We start from the raw sequence: 24,835 nt of genomic DNA on the forward strand, positions 1-24,835 counted from the left end.
TGATATAATACAGGAAAATCTTCTTTAGTTTTTTATTTCACTTATTTTTACTTATTTAGCTAAGTATAGCTATATTATTTATCTATATATATATATTATTTAGCAACTTCATTTAAAAAAGTGAAGACATAAATGAAAACTAATCATTGTTTGTGTCTGGTTTTGCCCAAAAATTAGCTTTTAGATTTATTCCTTATTTATAAAAAGTAACTTTTGATATGTAATAGTTTATTATAATTATTAATTATGTAACAGTACCTGCAAATATATGCAAAATATTTCAGTAAATATTTTAAAATATTAGTGTTACGTTCCCACTACTTAATAGGCCATGGTCTAGAGGTGTAGAGCGGAACCAGTAACATTATTAAGATATGGATCGCTTAAGGTGGAACTTGAAACTGCTTTCTAAGGAGTGAATTGACTGGAGAGCAGGCAGCTTAAAGCAGAACAAGTAATTAGATTTATTTAGGCTTTTCTTTACTTTATAGTTATGCAGCAACAAACAGGGGAAACATCAGAGACAGACATGAGTTGGATTAACCTCACCTCAGAAAGAGAAGATAAACGGTACCAAAGGAAAGAACAGAACAAAACAAAATCACACTAAGCTCTTTTAAGAGACTAGCCTAACTACCCAAAAGAAAAGGAATACACAAACAAAACCTGTCTAGTTACACTAGTCTAATAAAACAAAAAAATACATATGTTGGTACCCGCCCTTTAATCTAATGTGCTTATACAATGAATTACCTACGTGGTGGAATGTAGGTGCGCGCACAGTCTAACCTGTTCTCAATCTGAGGGGGAGAAAGATATAAAATTCAGGACTGAACCAAAACAGAGCTTTTGAATAAAGCACTACTTCAGTAACACAGAGAAGCAAGATCTTGACTAGTTTCTGACAAAAGCAATAAAACAGAGTGCAACCACAATAAAAACGGAGCGTGCAAACGAGTGGTCAGTATGTGCCACGCAGGTCCTTCACGCAGCTTTTATACTGGAAGCCCCGCCTCAGTCTCCACTCAATTGGTTAGCTGGCAGCATGCTCAATGACAGGTTGTGCAGGATTGCACAGATTGACAGGATGTGCAACCTATAGAGAGAGAGACAGGGAGAGAGGGAGAGAGAGAGAGCGAGCAAGCGTGCGAGAGAGAAAGAGAGAGACGAACATGCAGACACGTAACAATTAGTTTTGTCATTTTTCTTTTAAAAAGGAAAACAAAAATGCATGTAGAATACTGATTACTTATTTTATACACTGGAAAAAAGTCAAGTTTGGCAAATTTTAGGAAAACCTGCAAAAAACTTTGTTTGGTAGTCGCACAAATCTTTGTTTTTGTTTGTTTTCTGTTATAAAAAATATTCTTTTTGCTGTATCCATAAATAAAAAGTGCCTAGTAAAAGCAATAATTATTTATAATTATTTGTTTTATGTAACCGTGTCTGCAAATATTAGAGATAACACTCATTTTTATGCATTTTTCTGTTTTATTTGAATTAAGTGTAGAGAATATTTGCTTTTACTGGAGAAATGCTAAAAAAATTGCATCATGTTTATTACTCTTCTACTCTAGTATTCATATTTTTATTTAGAAAATGCATTTAATACTTTTCACACTGTTTTATGTCTTTTTTACGTTGGATACATTGTTCATAAATAAAATAAAGTTATATAATATGGCGTGTTTATGTTCTGGAGGACCTTCAGCTCCAGATCTTCAGACCAACCTCCGACCAGAACATCTACCCAACAACCGCTGATACAGCATTCTGATTGGCTGAGACCTAAAATTTCCAAGCGCTGTAGGGGCGGGGGCTTTTTTCAGCCAATCAGAGTGGAGAATCGGCTGGGAAAGAACCCGGATACTGTTCTTGTAGCTGTTTTTCTGTGTCGGCGGGTCTGATCTGATCAGCTGGACTTTTTTTCATCAAAAAGGATTATTTTAATGCGAATTTAAACCGAATTAATTGTCGGAAAGTGAAGATGGGTGTCTCTACTGTCGTGTGTGTTCTGTTACTGAACGCAGTCTTCATCTCTACACTCGCAGGTGAGTGTATACATTTATTATATAAGTGTGTGTGTTCGTGTGTGTGTTCGTGTGAGAATCTGCGCCATTAGAGAAATCGAAAGTAAAATATTTTAGTGTTTTTCGTCATTTTACAACAGTAATAAATCAGTTTAAACTGTAAATTATGTTATAACATAGTTATTACACAGTAATAACAGCAATAATCTGCTATTCAAGCATCAGATCTGCTTTATAAACTGTATAATAAACTAACGGTAAAGTAAATAACGCACAGGAGGCCATTTTACAAACAACACCAGCTACCGACTCCATTACTGGCGTCATATCACAGCCTATATAGAACATATATTACATATATATATATATTTGTATTTTCTTTAGAAAATGTAATAACAGTTCCATCTACTGTGCTGCAATTGTTTGAAATACATTTAAAACTGTAATAAACACATTTGAAATGTATTTCGCAGTGTTTACATATAATAAAATGGGGGAATCTTCAGCTTGGGTTTCACTTTCTAACAATAAAGAAACCAAAAAGTCTATAGTCATAATAACTCATAATAACTTTTTTTTTTGAAAGAATATACTGTCCCAGATATAGTCTTATTTTATTTTAGTATTGTTTGTAGTTATATTATTATTCTTATTGCTGTTTTTGTTGTTGTTATCTTCTTATTATTATTATTTTTACATTTTAATACTGTATTTTAAACTGTAAAAAAAACATTTTATACGTGTCACAAAGCACATATATGGCCATTTCCTTTCTATTTTTTTGAGCCTTTAGCTTGGTCTCTAGGACTATTATAGTAGCCCTTTTTTGGGTGAAAAATTGTACCATTTCAGTATTATCTTTAATTGTTTACTTTTTCCTATTATTAGTTTCTGATTATTATTATTCTTTGTGGTCATAATCTTTTGTCCGCTTATTTTTTGTCTAGAATATTCTTTACATATTCTTTTTTGTTTGTTTGCATCAACCATTTATTTTTATTATTACAGTAGCCTTCTTTTGGATAAAATATTGTACCAGAATTTTTTTATTTTATTTTAGTATCATCTTTAGTGGTTTACCTTTTCCTATTATTAGTTTCCAATAATAATAATAATAATAATAATAATAATAGTAATAATTATTATTATTATTATTATTATTATTATTATTATTATTATTATTTATTTGTAGTCATAATCTTTTGTCCACTTTTATTTTCTTTTGAATTTCCTTGTTTTAAACAAAATGTCCCCCTTATTAATTGAATATTAATTGTTTGTTTATTTGCTTTTACAGCTTTTACTTGCATCAGCCGTTTATTTTTATTTTTAGTTTGTTAAAAGTAGTTTTTCTTTTTTTGGCGTTTATTTTATATATTTATTTTTTTTTATTTCTGAGTGAAAATAAAAGTGAGTGTGTGTTTGGCTGTGTTTGCCACAGTCATAGGGCCTTATGTATATATATATATATATATATATATATATATATATATATAATACAATATGTACAACACAAACTCATAAAAAAGGGCTAACAAGAGGTTTTTAATAATCTTGTGGTAATGCAATTAAACTAGGTAAGTGCAGGTAGTCTGTATAAATATGATGTTTTGGTGTCAATTCTGCCACAATGGCCACTTGATATTCAACATGGCACCTCATGGCAAAGAACTCTCTGAGGATGTAAGATAGAAACAGAATCCTTGCTCTCCAAAAATATGACCTAGGCTATAAGAAGATTGCTAACACCCTAAAACTTAGTTACAACACAATGGTTAAGGTCATACAGCAGTTCTTCAGGATGGGTTCCACTCAGAACTCAGTGTAATATCCAGAGGTTGGCTTTAAATAATAGGTGTATGAGTGCTGCCAGTATTGCTGCAGAGGTTGAATAAGTGTGAGGTCAGTTCACTGCAATGCTCAGACCATACACCCTGAACACTCTGCATCAGTCTGTATGGTACTGTCCTATAAGGTAGCCTCTTCTGAAGCTGATGCACAAGAAAGCCTGCAAAGAGTTTGATGAAGACATGCATTTGAAGAGCATAGATTACTGGAACAATGTCCTGTCGTCTGTTGAGACCAAGATAAACTTATTTGGCTTAGATGCTGTCCAGAATGTGTGCCGGCACCCTGGGAAGAAGTACCAGGAAACAACTGTCTCTTGTCTAGAGTCAAACATGGTGGAATTAGCATCACGGTCTGGGGCTGTATCAGTGCCACCTGCACTGGGGAGCTCTAATTATCTCCACGCCCAAGAGAGTTAAGGCCATGGTGGAAAATAATGGTGGCCACACAAAATACTGACAATATTTAGACATTAATGGCTGTGTGTTGAGCTATATTGAGGGCACAGCAAATTTACACTGTTATACTGTAGCTGTAAAATGACTACTTTATGTTGTATCACAGTGTCAGATCTTCAGGGTTATCCCATGAAACGATTGTAGACATGAATCTGCATCCACCATGCGTTGCATTTGCAATGGTGTTTGTTGAGGAATTGGAGAAACTATCGATCTAAAATGTGACACAGTACAAAATATCTTAAGAATAATTTGAAATCATGCCTAATATTAGCATTTTTATGAGGGTTGGATACATTGCAAGGTAATATTTTTAAGAAACCCGTTATTAATTTATTTGGCTTTGTATCTCTTTCAGAGAAACACTCCCTGTTCTACATATACAGCGCCCTCAACAAAGACATGGATCTACCAGGAATCTACGAGTTCACAGCTCTGGGGCTGCTGGATGACCGAGAGATCGACTACTACAACAGTAAGGAGCAGAAGAAGATTCCTAAACAGAGCTGGATGATGGAGAAGATGCAGGAAGATTACTGGGACAAAGGAACCCTGTCTCGCAAGAGTAAAGAACAGTGGTTCAAGGTCAACGTGGATATTCTGATGCAGAGGATGAACCACAATAGCACAGGTTAGTGATTCTTCAGATCTTCATCGTTTCCTTCTCTCGTGATCTGTGTCAGTGATTGTGATGGTCTTCATTTTCTGCTTCTTTTCAGATCTTCATGTTCTTCAGTGGAGACACGGATGTGAGGTCGATGAGTCCAATGGAGAGGTGAAGTTTGAGAGAGGGATTGATGAGTACAGCTATGATGGATCAGAGTTCCTCTCCTTCGATGATGAAAACATGCGCTGGATCGCTCCGGTTCAGGCGGCAGAAATAACCAAGAGGAAATGGGATGGTGTTGCCATCCTGAACCAGTACACCAAGGGCTACCTGGAGAAAGAGTGTGTGGACTGGCTCACCAAATTCATGGAGTACGGAAAAGAAACACTGAGAAAACAATGTGAGTTTCTTTAAATCACTCACTCAGAACATCCATAGCTAGTGTTGATAGACCCCTAATGCAAGGTACTTGAACTTTTGAGCTCTGGTACTTTCAGAAACAAGCCATACAATAAACTTATTGATAGCAATACACAGATCCTAGAATCCTAGAGTCCCGAGGAAACCAATAATAAGACATGGTTAGTGCAATAAAAGCTTTAATAGATGTTGGTGCCTTAAGTGCTCATGAAAGTGGAGGGTCTTCAGTTGACATTTGCACATAGTACATCAACCACCTTAGTGGCCTTCCATGCTTGAGCTAAGCCATAGTTGGAAGCAAGAAGGGCTCAGATCAGAAAAGATCAGGCTTTGACCATCGCTTTTAGGCACTATTTTTAGCCTTGTAGCCAAGTGAAAGAGTTTTATATATAATGGGGCTTGCTGTTGGAAGCTAGTGAAAGACCCATTGGTAAACATTGGATAGTTGAAAGGGTCTGCGTGGAAAGAGTTGCAATGGTCAATTGGGTTGGCAAGAGACTGGATTGCTTCCCTAGTGGAAAAGAGAACCTGCATACTGCAGGTTTGCAGTATGAACCTAGGAAGATAACTGTTTATCAAAACCTAGAGCAAGGACTTCCAGGACTATAGAGCAGTTTTTAGTCTTGCTTGAGTTAATGTTTAGGTGATGGGCAGCCATTAAATACAATAGGATACCATTTAGACATGTTAAAAGTTTAGAGATGTCAGCAGTAAGAAAATACAGTCAATCGCAAGAACCTTCTATGCATTCTCTGTTAGATTGGGACTACTGGTTCTGCATTGAAGTGGTTTGTGTTCCTACTGGGAATGATGGTCCTTTACAGGTATTATGGAGATCTACATTGGCTGTGCAAACTCTCCATTGGAGAAAAGGACCCAGATTGAACCTTGAGGACCGCCAATGGAGTGTTTGCAAGGAGCCAACATAGATCTTCTGTGTAATACCATTATACGAACATCGCTCCCAGTAGGACTCAAACAATTTTCATACAGAGCCCGTAATGCTTATAATATTGATGTTCTGTAGCAATAGAGGACATGGAAGTTCAAGAAAAAAAAAAACATTTTTCAGGAGTTTATTAAAGATAGTGAGAGATTCTCCTGATCTGGTAGTAGAAGGTAGTTAGTTAGAGGTGTTAGGAGAGTAAGTGCTCTTTGAAGAGCTCTGTCTTCAGGAGTTTATTAAGGATAGTGAGAGATTCTCCTGATCTGGTAGTAGAAGGTAGTTTGTTAGAGGTGTTAGGAGAGTAAGTGATCTTTGAAGAGCTCTGTCTTCAGGAGTTTATTAAAGATAGCGAGAGATTCTCCTGATCTGGTAGTAGAAGGTAGTTAGTTAGAGGTGTTAGGAGAGTAAGAGCTCTTTGAAGAGCTCTGTCTTCAGGAGTTTATTAAAGATAGTGAGAGATTCTCCTGATCTGGTAGTAGAAGGTAGTTAGTTAGAGGTGTTAGGAGAGTAAGTGTTCTTTGAAGAGCTCTGTCTTCAGGAGTTTATTAAGGATAGTGAGAGATTCTCCTGATCTGGTAGTAGAAGGTAGTTAGTTAGAGGTGTTAGGAGAGTAAGTGCTCTTTGAAGAGCTCTGTCTTCAGGAGTTTATTAAAGATAGTGAGAGATTCTCCTGATCTGGTAGTAGAAGGTAGTTTGTTAGAGGTGTTAGGAGAGTAAGAGCTCTTTGAAGAGCTCTGTCTTCAGGAGTTTATTAAAGATAGTGAGAGATTTCCTGATCTGGTAGTAGAAGGTAGTTAGTTAGAGGTGTTAGGAGAGTAAGTGTTCTTTGAAGAGCTCTGTCTTCAGGAGTTTATTAAGGATAGTGAGAGATTCTCCTGATCTGGTAGTAGAAGGTAGTTTGTTAGAGGTGTTAGGAGAGTAAGTGCTCTTTGAAGAGCTCTGTCTTCAGGAGTTTATTAAAGATAGCGAGAGATTCTCCTGATCTGGTAGTAGAAGGTAGTTAGTTAGAGGTGTTAGGAGAGTAAGAGCTCTTTGAAGAGCTCTGTCTTCAGGAGTTTATTAAAGATAGTGAGAGATACTCCTGATCTGGTAGTAGAAGGTAGTTAGTTAGAGGTGTTAGGAGAGTAAGTGTTCTTTGAAGAGCTCTGTCTTCAGGAGTTTATTAAGGATAGTGAGAGATTCTCCTGATCTGGTAGTAGAAGGTAGTTAGTTAGAGGTGTTAGGAGAGTAAGTGCTCTTTGAAGAGCTCTGTCTTCAGGAGTTTATTAAAGATAGTGAGAGATTCTCCTGATCTGGTAGTAGAAGGTAGTTTGTTAGAGGTGTTAGGAGAGTAAGAGCTCTTTGAAGAGCTCTGTCTTCAGGAGTTTATTAAAGATAGTGAGAGATTTCCTGATCTGGTAGTAGAAGGTAGTTAGTTAGAGGTGTTAGGAGAGTAAGTGTTCTTTGAAGAGCTCGGTCTTCAGGAGTTTATTAAAGATAGTGAGAGATTCTCCTGATCTGGTAGTAGAAGGTAGTTAGTTAGAGGTGTTAGGAGAGTAAGTGCTCTTTGAAGAGCTCTGTCTTCAGGAGTTTATTAAAGATAGTGAGAGATTCTCCTGATCTGGTAGTAGAAGGTAGTTAGTTAGAGGTGTTAGGAGAGTAAGTGCTCTTTGAAGAGCTCAGTCTTCAGGAGTTTATTAAAGATAGTGAGAGATTCTCCTGATCTGGTAGTGGAAGGTAGTTAGTTAGAGGTGTTAGGAGAGTAAGAGCTCTTTGAAGAGCTCTGTCTTCAGGAGTTTATTAAAGATAGTGAGAGACTCTCCTGATCTGGTAGTAGAAGGTAGTTAGTTAGAGGTGTTAGGAGAGTAAGAGCTCTTTGAAGAGCTCTGTCTTCAGGAGTTTATTAAAGATAGTGAGAGATTCTCCTGATCTGGTAGTAGAAGGTAGTTAGTTAGAGGTGTTAGGAGAGTAAGTGCTCTTTGAAGAGCTCTGTCTTCAGGAGTTTATTAAAGATAGTGAGAGATTCTCCTGATCTGGTAGTGGAAGGTAGTTAGTTAGAGGTGTTAGGAGAGTAAGTGCTCTTTGAAGAGCTCTGTCTTCAGGAGTTTATTAAAGATAGTGAGAGATTCTCCTGATCTGGTAGTAGAAGGTAGTTAGTTAGAGGTGTTAGGAGAGTAAGAGCTCTTTGAAGAGCTCTGTCTTCAGGAGTTTATTAAAGATAGTGAGAGATTCTCCTGATCTGGTAGTAGAAGGTAGTTAGTTAAAGGTGTTAGGAGAGTAAGTGCTCTTTGAAGAGCTCTGTCTTCAGGAGTTTATTAAAGATAGTGAGAGATTCTCCTGATCTGGTAGTAGAAGGTAGTTAGTTAGAGGTGTTAGGAGAGTAAGTGCTCTTTGAAGAGCTCTGTCTTCAGGAGTTTATTAAAGATAGTGAGAGATTCTCCTGATCTGGTAGTGGAAGGTAGATTGTTCCACCATTGGGGAACTCTGTATGAGAACAGTCTGGATTGCTTAGTGTGAATGTTTGGTAAAGCAAGGCGATGAAATGATTGGAGCGCAGAAGCCGGGAGGTAACATAGACCTTTGTGAGTAAGTGCAGGTAGGAGGGTAAAGGATGGTTTATACTTTTGCGTGAGTCAGTGTGTTGCCTACAGCTTAGCCTGTGTGAGTGCCCTATGCAGCTGCCCACGTTTATACTTCCTGTAGTCCTGCAGTTTAAACCATGAAGACAGGAATGCACGGGTGATTCAGCAACCAATCACAGCTGCTGCTGTCCGTGTCATGCGACCCATAGTTGCATTTCTAGGGATGTGCCCATCAGGCTATGGCACAAGGTCCGCCTCTGTGTGTAGGGTATGCGTAGATTACGGCATAGGTTTGAAGCAAAAGCATAAATTGACAGCAGGGAGCAGTGGATCTTGTTGACCTTGTTTTCTAACAAGGAAACAAAATCTCTTATCTTTTTTTAATTAATTTTTTGTTACATACTTTTTTTGTAGAGAGTTTAGACCTACAGCCATTTAAAGGGCACCCTTCAGAATCAATTCTGTGACATTTTGAGTGGAAAAGTTTTGGTGATTGGTTACAGATTTAGCAAACTAATGATTGTGTTGTTCTCTTTCAGCTCCTCCTGTTGTTCATGCATTTGCAACTAAATCTGTTCGTGACCCAAAAAAGCTGAGACTGACCTGCCTGGCCACGGGTTTCTACCCTAAAGACGTCGAACTGTGTGTGAGGAAGTTCGGCACTTCACTGCCTGAACATCTGCTAACATCTTCTGGAATCAGACCCAATGATGATGGAACCTACCAGCTGAGGAAGAGTGCGGAGATCAATGGTGATGATCCAGCAGATTACGACTGTTACGTGAATCACACCACCCTCGAGAAACCAGTGATAACGAAATGGGGTAATTATAACTGTGGTTGTTGAAACTTATTGCAGATTGTAACCTTAAATTCCACCGCATTAGTTGTGGCAGTAAAAGTGTAACCCTGCATTCACACTCACAGGCAATGTTCGTCACTTCTGGGTGTGTTCGAGGCTGTTCAGGGAAACGTGGCTATAATCTTCTCTGTTCAGAACCCACAGTATTGGCGATATGAACACAGCACGGTAGAAATCAGAAATTGTGTAGTGATTAGAAGTTTTTCCCTACCATAGGAAATAAAAAAAACTCTTTTGCTTGCTGCTTGATGGTGTGTCATGGCTACAGATCATGCCCTCCCATAGTTAACGAATGGACGTTTATTGCTTGATGCCGTGTTGAGGCTACAAATTGTGCCCTCTCATAGGAAATGAATGTATACTTGTCGCTAGGATACTTTTACCTTTACCTTATCTTTTGGCACCGTGTCACAGCGTCAATTCATGCCCTCCCATAGTTAAGAATGGATGCTTGTTGCTTGACACCTTGGTGAGATTCAAATCGTGTCGTCCCATAGATAACAAATGGACGCTTGTCGATTGACGCCATGTTGTTGCAAAAAACTTGCACCTTCCCATAGGAAATGAACGGATGCTTGTCCGTGTCATTTGCCTTTTGACGCCGTGTGACAGCAACAATTCACGCCATCCCATAATTAACGAATAGATGTTGCTTGACGATGTGTTGAGACTACAAATCGTGTCCTCCCATAGGAAATTAATGGACGCTTGTCACTCTGTTGCTTCACAGCGCGTTGCGGCTGGAAACTGCGTCCTTCTGTAGGAAATGAATGGACGATGGTCGCTCGGTCACTTGTCACTTGCCGCTGTGTCGCGGCTACAAATTGCGCCCTTCGATAGTTAACGAATGGACGCTTGTTGCTTGACACCGTGTTGAAAATACAAATTGTGTTGTGGCTGGAAATTGCGTCCTTCCATAGGAAATGAATGAACACTTGTAGCTCTGTCGCATAATGCCATGTTGTGGCTAAAAATTGCACCCTCCCTTAGGAAACGAATGGACGCTTGCCACTTTGTCGCTTCATGGCGTGTTCTGGCTGGAAATGATGTTCTCCCATAGGAAATGAATAGATGCTTGTCGCTCAGTCGCTTGGCGCTGAGGCTACAAATTGCGCCCTTCCATAGTTAACGAATGGACGCTTGTTGCTTGACACCTTGGTGAGATTCAAATGGTGTCCTCCCATAGAAAACAAATGGATGCACGTCATTCTGTTGCTTGCTACTTGACGGCAAGTAGCAGCTACAAATTGCGTCCTCCCATAGGAAACAAATAGACGGTTGTCGCACTGATGCTCTGCCCCATGACATTTGATGCTGTGCCGTGGCTACCAAGTGCGTTCTCCCATAGGAAACAAATGGACGATTGTTGCTGTCGCTTGCCTTTTGACACTGTGTCACAGTTCCCATAGGAACTGTATGGACGCTTGTCCCTTTGTTGCTTCACACAATGTTGCGGCTACAAATCGCACCCTCCGATAGGACATGAATGGATGCAAGTAACTCTATCGCCTGCTGCAGGGTAGGAAGTATTGCAAGGTATTTCGAAATACCCTTAATAAGTGTGTAAAAAAGTGAATACATTTCTTCCATTGATTATTTATTATAGGTACCTTTCTGAGTTTATGAAAAGATATTTACGAGTGTATAGCGCCACCTACTGCATGTGTTGTGTTATGCTTGTTTATGTACATTATCAGATGAATCAGGATCAGTAAATCAGTAGCTCTGTTCTACTGTGTGTTTCTGCAGAAATATAACTCTGTGATTGATGTTAGGATCTGTTCTCTTTACAGTAAAACCCAATAACGGTGCTGGACCAGCACTGATTGGAGGAGGAGCTGGAGGGTTGATTGTGATCTTGCTGATTGTGCTGGGTGTACTCTTTGTTCTGAAAAAGAAGGGGATGATTGGTGAGTATAAGTGTTTCTGTACAGATTCTGTTTAAAGAAGAAAGAGTTAAAGGTGACATTACATCATTTTTTAAATTCATTTTAAAATGTCTAGTTGTGTCTCTAATATAAATGAATACCACGTGAGCTGTTTTTTGTTTAATAAAAAAGGGCTCAGGTGTTTCTATTTAGCCCTGCTTTAAATCACTGAGTTAGAGGTCTCTGAAGAAAGAAAGGATTTCGGCTCTTGCTCATGATTATTCATGCATGCAAATATATCACCTCTGATTGGCTAACAGCACTGCAGCAGAGAACGCTTAGCATCATATACAACTCAGAGAGACCTACTGTATTTCAGAAACAACAAGAAAAAATGGATTTTATTAAGAAGACCTCTAATATTAAAAACTGATCACCACTCACTTCACCCTCAGGATCTTCAAACACAAACTGTAATACAGAAAGTCAGTAAATATATTTTTGTTAATGTTACACAGACCAAGTGACATTTGTTAATATCCCATTCCTTTCTAATTAAAGAATCTCATTGGATGTTTATTTACTAAATATATTCAGCTCAACGTAAATATATCATAATCATCTCAGTTTAAATGCATATCATTTATTTAAATGTATTTATTTTATTTGTATTTCAGGTGGTGCAGGACCTCAGCAAGTCATCTACACTGTTCCTCAGCATCAGTGTAAATTTGGTTTTATAATTTTAATTTAACTATTGAAAAACATCAGAATAACAGTAATCATAATAATGACATTTAACACATGATATATATATATATATATATATATATATATATATATATATATATGTATATATATATATATACATATATATATATATATACATATATATATATGTATATATATATATATATATATAAGCAGTACGAAAGTAAGACATGACTGTGTGTAAAAGCGGGAGTGTGCATCTGAGCTGTGTTTTACGGTAGTTGTGTTCACAGCGGAGCTGGGGGTAAAGCTGCGCTCACTTCTCCTGCAAAGACTTAATAAACCTTATTTAATTAGCTCTAATCAACACATTTACAGCAGAAACACATAAAATACCTGTCTGTAAAACAGTGGAACATTCTGAAAATGTAAAATACATCTGTTTTCCACTACAATTTAAACATTGTTATCAACAGACCACAATTTAAACTCTTATTAAAGAAGAAAATCTAGGTGTTATCCAGTCACACCATTGATGTCTTAAACAAACACTTTCCATAGTATTAATCGTGTTTAATTTCAAATTAAACACGATTAATACGATGGAAAGTGAAGGATAAGAAAAATGCCTATTTAATTATATATAGACCGGAATTTAGACTTCTATAAAAATCAAAGAATTATCAAATAACATAACTAAGGTCTTGAAGAACTCTCATAATAGTATCATTATGTAAGTTTTAAATTATAATACTGTAAGAATTTGAATTAACATTATGGCAAATGTAGCATAATTACGTATTTGGTTTTACATATACCAAAGTTCGGAGTCTATAAAATATGAAAATCAAACTGTTATCAAATGGCATCATTAAATCCTTGAAGCCTTTCTATATTAGTATTGATATCATATTATTTAACAGTAGCATGTTGGAGTAATGAGAGGTCAATATCCCATTCATTTCCATACGGGAACCAAATTCAATTTTATCCAAAGGAACTATGACAGAGTAACCCTATTGGCCCAACAAATTCTTCTGACCAATCACAGACACAGGAGTCTGGGGTTCCCACCTTCTGCTTTTGATTCTTGCTGTACCTCAATCACATCCTCAGCAGTGTGTTTTTTTACCATGTTTTAAATGATGAATCTTTGAACAAATGCAGGGAGGAAAATGAAGCGTGGATGAAAGTAGTGGATGGCTCTATAAGAAGCTTGCCAGATGAGCTTCCGTGCTAACCGGCTACGACAATACGATAATTGCCCATGGGTAGCATAACTTAGAATCAGTGAGGGTGAATAGACTGTAAATGAGACTGTATGATTTTTTTTTTGTTATTATTATGATAAAAAACACATCATTTGTACAGCAAAGCTTGATCTGTATTTTAGCTTCTAAATAAATAAATGTTTTGTATATGTTAATGCTTTTTTCAGGTGACCCCGCCAATCCACCGAGGCCCGATGTGCCTAATGGACATGGGAATGGTGAGTATAGTAATATAATGTTTGTAATAAAGTGATCTGAGAGTTGAATATGAGGTAGATGTTTGTAATAAAGTGATGTGAGAGTTGAATATGAGGTAGATGTTTGTAATAAAGTGATCTGAGAGTTGAATGTGAGGTAGATGTTTGTAATAAAGTGATCTGGGAGTTGAATATGAGGTAGATGTGTGTAATAAAGTGATCTGAGAGTTGAATGTGAGGTAGATGTTTGTAATAAAGTGATGTGAGAGTTGAATATGAGGTAGATGTTTGTAATAAAGTGATCTGAGAGTTGAATATGAGGTAGATGTGTGTAATAAAGTGATCTGAGAGTTGAATGTGAGGTAGATGTTTGTAATAAAGTGATGTGAGAGTTGAATATGAGGTAGATGTTTGTAATAAAGTGATCTGAGAGTTGAATGTGAGGTAGATGTGTGTAATAAAGTGATCTGAGAGTTGAATATGAGGTAGATGTGTGTAATAAAGTGATCTGAGAGTTGAATATGAGGTAGATGTGTGTAATAAAGTGATCTGAGAGTTGAATATGAGGTAGATGTGTGTAATAAAGTGATCTGAGAGTTGAATATGAGGTAGATGTTTGTAATAAAGTGATGTGAGAGTTGAATATGAGGTAGATGTTTGTAATAAAGTGATGTGAGAGTTGAATATGAGGTAGATGTGTGTAATAAAGTGATCTGAGAGTTGAATATGAGGTAGATGTTTGTAATAAAGTGATCTGAGAGTTGAATATGAGGTAGATGTGTGTAATAAAGTGATCTGAGGGTTGAATATGAGGTAGATGTTTGTAATAAAGTGATCTGAGAGTTGAATATGAGGTAGATGTGTGTAATAAAGTGATGTGAGAGTTGAATATGAGGTAGATGTGTGTAATAAAGTGATGTGAGAGTTGAATATGAGGTAGATGTGTGTAATAAAGTGATCTGAGAGTTGAATATGAGGTAGATGTGTGTAATAAAGTGATGTGAGAGTTGAATATGAGGTAGATGTTTGTAATAAAGTGATCTGAGAGTTGAATATGAGGTAGATGTTTGTAATAAAGTGATGTGAGAGTTGAATATGAGGTAGATGTTTGTAATAAAGTGATCTGAGAGTTGAATATGAGGTAGATGTTTGTAATAAAGTGATCTGAGAGTTGAATATGAGGTAGATGTTTGTAATAAAGTGATGTGAGAGTTGAATGTGAGGTAGATGTTTGTAATAAAGTGATGTGAGAGTTGAATATGAGGTAGATGTGTGTAATAAAGTGATCTGATAGTTGAATATGAGGTAGATGTGTGTAATAAAGTGATCTGGGAGTTGAATATGAGGTAGATGTTTGTAATAAAGTGATCTGAGAGTTGAATATGAGGTAGATGTGTGTAATAAAGTGATCTGGGAGTTGAATATGAGGTAGATGTTTGTAATAAAGTGATCTGATAGTTGAATATGAGGTAGATGTTTGTAATAAAGTGATCTGAGAGTTGAATGTGAGGTAGATGTTTGTAATAAAGTGATCTGAGAGTTGAATATGAGGTAGATGTTTGTAATAAAGTGATCTGATAGTTGAATATGAGGTAGATGTTTGTAATAAAGTGATCTGAGAGTTGAATGTGAGGTAGATGTTTGTAATAAAGTGATCTGAGAGTTGAATATGAGGTAGATGATTGTAATAAAGTGATGTGAGAGTTGAATATGAGGTAGATGATTGTAATAAAGTGATCTGAGAGTTGAATATGAGGTAGATGTTTGTAATAAAGTGATCTGAGAGTTGATTATGAGGTAGATGATGTAATAAAGTGATCTGAGAGTTGAATGTGAGGTAGATGTGTGTAATAAAGTGATCTGAGAGTTGAATATGAGGTAGATGTGTGTAATAAAGTGATCTGAGGGTTGAATATGAGGTAGATGTTTGTAATAAAGTGATGTGAGAGTTGAATATGAGGTAGATGTGTGTAATAAAGTGATCTGAGGGTTGAATATGAGGTAGATGTTTGTAATAAAGTGATCTGAGAGTTGAATATGAGGTAGATGTGTGTAATAAAGTGATGTGAGAGTTGAATATGAGGTAGATGTGTGTAATAAAGTGATCTGAGAGTTGAATGTGAGGTAGATGATGTAATAAAGTGATCTGAGAGTTGAATATGAGGTAGATGTTTGTAATAAAGTGATCTGAGAGTTGAATATGAGGTAGATGTTTGTAATAAAGTGATGTGAGAGTTGAATATGAGGTAGATGTGTGTAATAAAGTGATCTGAGAGTTGAATATGAGGTAGATGTGTGTAATAAAGTGATGAGAGAGTTGAATATGAGGTATATGTTTGTAATAAAGTGATCTGAGAGTTGAATATGAGGTAGATGTTTGTAATAAAGTGATGTGAGAGTTGAATATGAGGTAGATGTTTGTAATAAAGTGATCTGAGAGTTGAATATGAGGTAGATGTTTGTAATAAAGTGATCTGAGAGTTGAATATGAGGTAGATGTTTGTAATAAAGTGATGTGAGAGTTGAATATGAGGTAGATATTTCTAATAAAGTGATCTGAGAGTTGAATATGAGGTAGATGATTGTAATAAAGTGATCTGAGAGTTGAATATGAGGTAGATGATTGTAATAAAGTGATGAGAGAGTTGAATATGAGGTATATGTTTGTAGGCCTGGACAATAATTCGATATCGGTATTTATCGCAATAAGAAATGTTTCAATAACGGTGATATCAGTTTTGTGGTATATCGATATGTATTAGAATCACGGACAGGCGTTTTTTACTGGCGTCAGGTCGCAGAGCTCAACACAGCCCCCGTAGCTGGGCTACGTCAGTGCGTGATGACGTAACCACACAGGCACGTAGCCAAATAGGCTAGGCTAGGCTAGGCAAGGCTAGGTTAAAATGGCTAGGCTCGGGTCCGCTTCGCTACGCAGCAAAAATGTCTCGCGCTGGAGCCAAACGGAGCCGGGACGAGCGGATCCAAGGCTACGGTAGACTCGATTCGGTCGGCCCCGGATCCTCGAGGACGGCCGCGGGTCCGCTCGCTCGGCCACGGGTCCTCGAGGCCCGCTCGCTCGGCCGTGGGTCCTCGAGGCCGGCCGCGGGTCCGCTCCCTTGCCGCTTTGCTGCAAATTGTGCCGGAGAGTGCAGCCGACCAGCAGCGGTAATGTTAATACATCTAATCTGTTCCACCACTTCAAGCAACTCCACTACATACAATATTTTTCTTATAACGTTACTGACTGAAGCACTTTTACAGCTTATGTTGTAACTAAGTTATTCATAGTTGATAGAGCCTGTAGGTTTGTTTATTTGACGGGAAAATCTTGTCGCTTTATTTATAAAGGCTTCTTGTATTCTATATCCTAGTTGAAACACTTTTGTTTTAATCTGTTAAATTTGTTCACAAAGAATAAGAAGCTCTGCCTCTGTTGTAATTTAAAGTTATTTTTATTGGTAATAGTTATATAGGCTTATGTTTGACAGGGATGTCATGTTATTATTTTGCTATATGCAAATAATATTGAGCATTGATTTATTTTGACTACTTTTATTTCTAAAGTATTAAAGTTTTTGTGAAAGGAGGTTTCAAAGTCTTAAATTAAATTTTCAGACAGTAGTACGTACAGATTTCCGATAGATAGATAGATAGATAGATAGATAGATAGATAGATAGATAGATAGATAGATAGATAGATAGATAGATAGATAGATAGATAGAAGTGCATATAATGAGGGTATCTGATGCCAGCCATACAAAAAGTGCAAATACACAGTTACATAATAATTTAAATTCGTAGTGCTGCAGGGATTGCAGGGCTTCTTAGCAGTTTTCTGAGGCCTTCAAAGTATTTATATCGATATCGAAATTATATCGTATCGACCGAAATTTAAGGAATATATTGTGATATAAATTTTGGCCATATCGTCCAGCACTAGTAATAAAGTGATGTGAGAGTTGAATATGAGGTAGATGTTTGTAATAAAGTGATCTGAGTGTTGAATATGAGGTAGATGTTTGTAATAAAGTGATCTGAGAGTTGAATATGAGGTAGATGTTTGTAATAAAGTGATGTGAGAGTTGAATATGAGGTAGATGTGTGTAATAAAGTGATCTGAGAGTTGAATATGAGGTAGATGTTTGTAATAAAGTGATCTGAGAGTTGAATATGAGGTAGATGTGTGTAATAAAGTGATGTGAGAGTTGAATATGAGGTAGATGTTTGTAATAAAGTGATGTGAGAGTTGAATATGAGGTAGATGTTTGTAATAAAGTGATGTGAGAGTTGAATATGAGGTAGATGTTTGTAATAAAGTGATGTGAGAGTTGAATATGAGGTAGATGTTTGTAATAAAGTGATGTGAGAGTTGAATATGAGGTAGATGTTTGTAATAAAGTGATCTGAGAGTTGAATATGAGGTAGATGTGTGTAATAAAGTGATCTGAGAGTTGAATATGAGGTAGATGTTTGTAATAAAGTGATCTGAGAGTTGAATATGAGGTAGATGTTTGTAATAAAGTGATCTGAGAGTTGAATATGAGGTAGATGTTTGTAATAAAGTGATCTGAGAGTTGAATTTGAGGTAGATGTGTGTAATAAAGTGATGTGAGAGTTGAATGTGAGGTAGATGTTTGTAATAAAGTGATGTGAGAGTTGAATGTGAGGTAGATGTTTGTAATAAAGTGATCTGAGAGTTGAATATGAGGTAGATGTTTGTAATAAAGTGATCTGAGAGTTGAATATGAGGTAGATGTTTGTAATAAAGTGATCTGAGAGTTGAATATGAGGTAGATGTGTGTAATAAAGTGATCTGAGAGTTGAATATGAGGTAGATGTTTGTAATAAAGTGATCTGGGAGTTGAATATGAGGTAGATGTTTGTAATAAAGTGATGTGAGAGTTGAATTTGAGGTAGATGATGTAATAAAGTGATCTGAGAGTTGAATATGAGGTTGATGTTTGTAATAAAGTGATCTGAGAGTTGAATGTGAGGTAGATGTTTGTAATAAAGTGATATGAGAGTTGAATGTGAGGTAGATGTGTGTAATAAAGTGATGTGAGTTGAATATGAGGTAGATGTTTGTAATAAAGTGATGTGAGAGTTGAATATGAGGTAGATGTTTGTAATAAAGTGATCTGAGGGTTGAATATGAGGTAGATGTGTGTAATAAAGTGATGTGAGAGTTGAATATGAGGTAGATGTTTGTAATAAAGTGATGTGAGAGTTGAATATGAGGTAGATGTTTGTAATAAAGTGATCTGAGAGTTGAATATGAGGTAGATGTTTGTAATAAAGTGATGTGAGAGTTGAATATGAGGTAGATGTGTGTAATAAAGTGATCTGAGAGTTGAATATGAGGTAGATGTGTGTAATAAAGTGATCTGAGAGTTGAATATGAGGTAGATGTTTGTAATAAAGTGATGTGAGAGTTGAATATGAGGTAGATGTGTGTAATAAAGTGATCTGAGAGTTGAATATGAGGTAGATGTGTGTAATAAAGTGATGTGTGAGTTGAATATGAGGTAGATGTTTGTAATAAAGTGATATGAGAGTTGAATATGAGGTAGATGTTTGTAATAAAGTGATCTGAGAGTTGAATATGAGGTAGATGTTTGTAATAAAGTGATCTGAGAGTTGAATATGAGGTAGATGTTTGTAATAAAGTGATCTGAGAGTTGAATATGAGGTAGATGTTTGTAATAAAGTGATGTGAGAGTTGAATATGAGGTAGATGTTTGTAATAAAGTGATATGAGAGTTGAATATGAGGTAGATGTTTGTAATAAAGTGATCTGAGAGTTGAATGTGAGGTAGATGTGTGTAATAAAGTGATCTGAGAGTTGAATATGAGGTAGATGTGTGTAATAAAGTGATCTGAGGGTTGAATATGAGGTAGATGTTTGTAATAAAGTGATCTGAGAGTTGAATATGAGGTAAATGTGTGTAATAAAGTGATCTGAGAGTTGAATATGAGGTAGATGTTTGTAATAAAGTGATCTGAGAGTTGAATATGAGGTAGATGTTTGTAATAAAGTGATCTGAGAGTTGAATGTGAGGTAGATGTGTGTAATAAAGTGATCTGAGAGTTGAATATGAGGTAGATGTTTGTAATAAAGTGATCTGAGAGTTGAATATGAGGTAGATGTTTGTAATAAAGTGATGTGAGAGTTGAATATGAGGTAGATGTGTGTAATAAAGTGATCTGAGGGTTGAATATGAGGTAGATGTTTGTAATAAAGTGATGTGAGTTGAATATGAGGGAGATGTTTGTAATAAAGTGATGTGAGAGTTGAATATGAGGTAGATGTTTGTAATAAAGTGATGTGAGTTGAATATGAGGGAGATGTTTGTAATAAAGTGATCTGAGAGTTGAATTTGAGGTAGATGTGTGTAATAAAGTGATGTGAGAGTTGAATATGAGGTAGATGTGTGTAATAAAGTGATCTAAGTGTTGATTTTAATGATTTTTTGCAGGTGATGCCAACGTTCCACTCCTATCCAATGCGTCTAATGGACATGGGAATGGTGAGTATAGTAATCCAATGCAAACATACCAATTGCTTCATGACTGTCCACCAGTGATCTACTGGTCTATTATGGCTGCTGCAGTATGAGTTAGATGTTTCTAATAAAGTGGTCTTCTTAACAATGTCTGCCATTGTTAAGGAAAGGCAAGATGGAGAAATTGTTGTTGTTGATGATTTGATCTTTAGACTCAGCTGTGTATAAATTTGTAATTTCTGAGCAGTGTGAATTAATTTTCCTTTCAGGTGTGAATGTTTCTATTGAGACTGAAGAGCCCAATGGTGAAGGTGAGTTATTTTCTTCTTCTAACTCTACAGTAGAGTTAAGGTACAGATTCAGCACTGTAGTAGTGGTAGCTCTAGAGTTCACTATTAAATACATCAGTTCTTTATTTATTTTCACCTTTATTACTGAAAATCAGCTCTTTTTACTCTTTTTGTAATGTATTTAACTTTGTACTGAATTCTGATCCCCAGGGACAAAGAACGGCGGTTCTGACTCTGACTCTGGTAATAAAATTTCTTATTTAAACACTTTGGACTTTAAGAATATATGTTTTTCTGTAATTTAGCTTTAATGTTGCCTTACTGATTACTGATTTTTATTTTTTCAGGAAGAGGAAGTAATTCACCCCAGGGCAGCGATGAGAACATCCCGAAGAAATCTGAGGGTAATTATTCTACTGGGTCTCTGAGCAACTATATATATATATACCATTACCAGTACACTGATGTTTCCAATAAAGTGGCCACGGTGAATGAAAGCACATGTCATTGCTAAGGTTAGCTAGCTCTCCACTAGCTTTAGTTCTCTCTCCGGGAACATTAGTGTGTTAGCTAGCTCATTGCTAAGGTTAGTTAGTTCTTTACTAGCCTTAGTTCTCTCCTTGGAAACATTAGTGTGTTAGCTAGCTCTTCAGTAGCTTTAGTTCTCTCCCTGGTAACATTAGTGTGTTAGCTAGCTCATTGCTAAGGTTAGCTAGCTCTTCAGTAGCTTTAGTTCTCTCCCTGGTAACATTAGTGTGTTAGCTAGCTCATTGCTAAGGTTAGCTAGCTCTTCACTAGCATTAGTTCTCTCCCTGGTAACATTAGTGTGTAAGCTAGCTCATTGCTAAGGTTAGCTAGCTCTTCACTAGCATTGGTTCTCTCCCTGGTAACATTAGTGTGTATTTAGCTCATTGCTAAGGTTAGCTAGCTCTTCACTAGCTTAAGTTCTCTCCCTGGAAACATTAGTGTGTTAGCTAGCTCATTGCTAACGTTAGCTAGCTCTTCACTAGCATTAGTTCTCTCCCTGGTAACATTAGTGTGTATTTAGCTCATTGCTAACGTTAGCTAGCTCTTCAGAAGCTTTAGTTCTCTCACTGGTAACATTAGTGTGTTAGCTAGCTCATTGCTAAGGTTAGCTAGCTCTTCACTAGCTTTAGTTCTCTCCCTGGTAACATTAGTTTGTAAGCTAGATCACTGCTACGGTTAGCTAGCTCTTCACTAGCATTAGTTCTCTCCCTGGTAACATTAGTGTGTTAGCTAGCTCATTGCTAAGGTTAGTTAGTTCTTTACAAGTCTTAGTTCTCTCCTTGGAAACATTAGTGTGTTAGCTAGCTCTTCAGTAGCTTTAGTTCTCTCCCTGGTAACATTAGTGTGTTAGCTAGCTCATTGCTAAGGTTAGCTAGCTCTTCAGTAGCTTTAGTTCTCTCCCTGGTAACATTAGTGTGTTAGCTAGCTCATTGCTAAGGTTAGCTAGCTCTTCACTAGCATTAGTTCTCTCCCTGGTAATATTAGTGTGTTAGCTAGCTCATTGCTAAGTTTATCTAGCTCTTCACTTGCTTTAGTTGTTTTTTCTCCCTGATAACATTAATGTGTTAGCTAGATAATTTCTAAGGTTAGTTAGCTCTTTACCAGCTTTATTTCTTTCCCTGGCAACATTAGTGTGTTAGCTAGCTCATTGCTAAGGTTAGCTAGCTCTTCACTAGCTTTAGTTCTCTCCCTGGTAACATTAGTGTGTTAGCTAGCTCATTGCTAAGGTTAGCTAGCTCTTCACTAGCTTTAGTTCTCTCCCTGGTAACATTAGTGTGTTAGCTAGCTCATTGCTAAGGTTAACTAGCTCTTCACTAGCTTTAGTTCTCTACCTGGTAACATTAGTGTGTTAGCTAGCTCATTGCTAAGGTTAGCTAGCTCTTCACTAGCTTTAGTTCTCTCCCTGGTAACATTAGTGTGTTAGCTAGCTCATTGCTAAGGTTAGCTAGCACTTCACTAGCTTTAGTTCTCTCCCTGGTAACATTAGTGTGTTAGCTAGCTCATTGCTAAGGTTAGTTAGCCCTTCACTAGCTTTATTTCTCTCCCTGTTTACATTTGTTTGTTAGCTAGCTCATTGCTAAGGTTAGCTAGCTCTTCACTAGCTTTAGTTCTCTCCCTGGTAACATTAGTGTGTTAGCTAGTTCATTGCTAAGGTTAGCTAGCTCTTCACTAGCTTTAGTTATCTCCCTGGTAACATTAGTGTGTTAGCTAGCTCATTGCAAAGGTTATCTAGCTCTTCACAAGCTTAAGTTTTCTCCCTGGTAACATTAGTGTGTTAGCTAGCTCATTGCTAAGGTTAGCTAGCCTTTCACTAGCTTTATTTCTCTCCCTGTTAACATTTGTTTGTTAGCTAGCTCATTGCTAAGGTTAGCCAGCTCTTCACTAGCTTTATTTCTCTCCCTGTTAACATTTGTTTGTTAGCTAGCTCATTGCTAAGGTTAGCTAGCTCTTCACTAGCTTTAGTTCTCTTCCTGGTAACATTAGTGTGTTAGCTAGCTCATTGCTAAGGTTAGCTAGCTCTTTACTAGCTTTAGTTCTCTCCCTGGTAACAATAGTGTGTTAGCTAGCTCATTGCTAACGTTAGTTAGCTCTTCACTAGCTTTAGTTCTCTCCCTGGTAACATTAGTGTGTTAGCTAGCTCATTGCTAAGGTTATCTAGCACTTCAGTAGCTTTAGTTCTCTCACTGGTAACATTAGTTTGTTAGCTAGCTCATTGCTAAGGTTATCTAGCACTTCACTAGCTGTAGTTCTCTCACTGGTAACATTAGTTTGTTAGCTAGCTCATTGCTAAGGTTAGTTAGCTCTTCACTAGCTTTAGTTCTCTCCCTGGTAACTTTAGTGTGTTAGCTAGATCATTGCTAATGTTAGCTAGCCCTCTACTAGCTTTATTTCTCTCCCTGGTAACATTAGTGTGTTAGCTAGCTCATTGCTAATGTTATTTAGCACTTCACTAGCTGTATTTCTCTCCCTGGTAACATTAGTGTGTTAGCTAGCTCATTGCTAAGGTTAGCTAGCTCTTCACTAGCTTTAGTTCTCTTCCTGGTAACATTAGTGTGTTAGCTAGCTCATTGCTAATGTTATTTAGCACTTCACTAGCTGTATTTCTCTCCCTGGTAACATTAGTGTGTTAGCTAGCTCATTGCTAAGGTTAGCTAGCTCTTCACTAGCATTAGTTCTCTCCCTGGTAACATTAGTGTGTATTTAGCTCATTGCTAAGGTTAGCTAGCTCTTCACTAGCTTAAGTTCTCTCCCTGGTAACATTAGTGTGTATTTAGCTCATTGCTAAGGTTAGCTAGCACTTCACTAGCTTTAGTTCTCTCCCTGGTAACATTAGTGTGTTAGCTAGCTCATTGCTAATGTTACGCTCGCGAAGGTTGAAGTATCAGCAAGGTGTTTTTAATAAAGTGTCCAGAAAGTGAAAGCACAGGGTAACTGTTTCTAATAAAGTGGCCAGAGTGAGTTGAGTAAATGTTTATAACAGATTTAATGTGTGTTTCAGGGAAAGCGACTGAAGAAGTGTGATTCATTTGATTGGTGGAAAGTGAGACAGTAAGGTGTGGAGATCTTTGATTGGTCCACTGAAACTTGGAATTCTACAGAAGTCCAAAGAGAATTTCTTCTTCAAAAATATGATTCATAAAAAGTATGATTACACTTCCACACTTTAAAAACGAATTTCAAATCCATTAGATAATTTAACACATTTCAGCAGGATTTCAAAAAAAAAAAAAAAAAATATATATATATATATATATATATATATATATATATATAAGGGTCCCAATACTTTCAGTCATGTTTTCAAAAAACATTTCTGATATCAAGCACTTTATTTATTAGACATGGATAAATTTTCATTTCAAATTTTTAATTCACTGATCCCCTTCAACCACTAAGTGAAATGTGTTGATTTTATTCTCTATATAAGATCAGGTTAATAGATTAGAGTCCACACTGTTCAGTTTTCTTATGTTACATTTTTTAAAGAAAAATATTAAGAAATATGGAATTATAACATGGATTAATATGACTTTATGACTATAATTTCAGTCTTCCTACTTTAAATCAGTTTAACAATGTGTTGTCTTTATAACTTGTAAACTTTTGCCTTTTTTGTTACACTACTTGTTTCTAAAATGCATTAACATGTGATTTAAAGTTGGAGTGGGTCACTTTATAAAAATCAGTAAGTTTAGGTGAAAGAGTTGTGGAATGCCATTGGTTATATAATG

At 36.7% G+C, this 24,835-nt stretch overlaps 1 protein-coding gene and 1 long non-coding RNA gene across 4 annotated transcripts; one reads left to right on the top strand and one right to left on the bottom strand.

Moving 5' to 3' along the window:
- Positions 1-1,863: 1,863 nt before the first annotated feature.
- On the top strand, positions 1,864-21,105 carry LOC103026987 (zinc-alpha-2-glycoprotein-like). Of its 2 annotated transcripts, XM_049472811.1 has the most exons (11): positions 1,864-2,051; positions 4,695-4,967; positions 5,056-5,343; positions 9,410-9,694; positions 11,526-11,642; positions 12,278-12,325; positions 13,750-13,800; positions 20,260-20,310; positions 20,556-20,597; positions 20,787-20,819; positions 20,924-21,105. In XM_049472811.1, exons 1-11 carry the CDS (start codon positions 1,988-1,990, stop codon positions 21,088-21,090), a joined length of 1,419 nt encoding a protein of 472 aa, XP_049328768.1. In that variant the 5' UTR covers positions 1,864-1,987; the 3' UTR covers positions 21,091-21,105. The 2 variants fall into 2 exon arrangements, with proteins under 2 accessions (XP_049328768.1, XP_049328769.1); XM_049472812.1 differs by lacking the exon at positions 20,260-20,310.
- A 569-nt stretch (positions 21,106-21,674) lies between these two features.
- LOC125788895 (uncharacterized) lies at positions 21,675-24,050 on the bottom strand. Of its 2 annotated transcripts, none has more exons than XR_007429865.1 (3): positions 23,967-24,050; positions 22,436-22,548; positions 21,675-21,741 (listed from the first exon to the last, which is right to left on the bottom strand). It is a non-coding gene; the product is annotated as an uncharacterized LOC125788895 (long non-coding RNA). The 2 variants fall into 2 exon arrangements; XR_007429864.1 differs by lacking the exon at positions 21,675-21,741 and adding an exon at positions 22,314-22,364.
- Positions 24,051-24,835: the final 785 nt, after the last annotated feature.

The sequence above is a fragment of the Astyanax mexicanus genome, unplaced genomic scaffold (genome assembly GCF_023375975.1).
Source record: "Astyanax mexicanus isolate ESR-SI-001 unplaced genomic scaffold, AstMex3_surface scaffold_31, whole genome shotgun sequence".
NCBI classification, from domain to species: Eukaryota; Metazoa; Chordata; class Actinopteri; order Characiformes; family Acestrorhamphidae; genus Astyanax; species Astyanax mexicanus.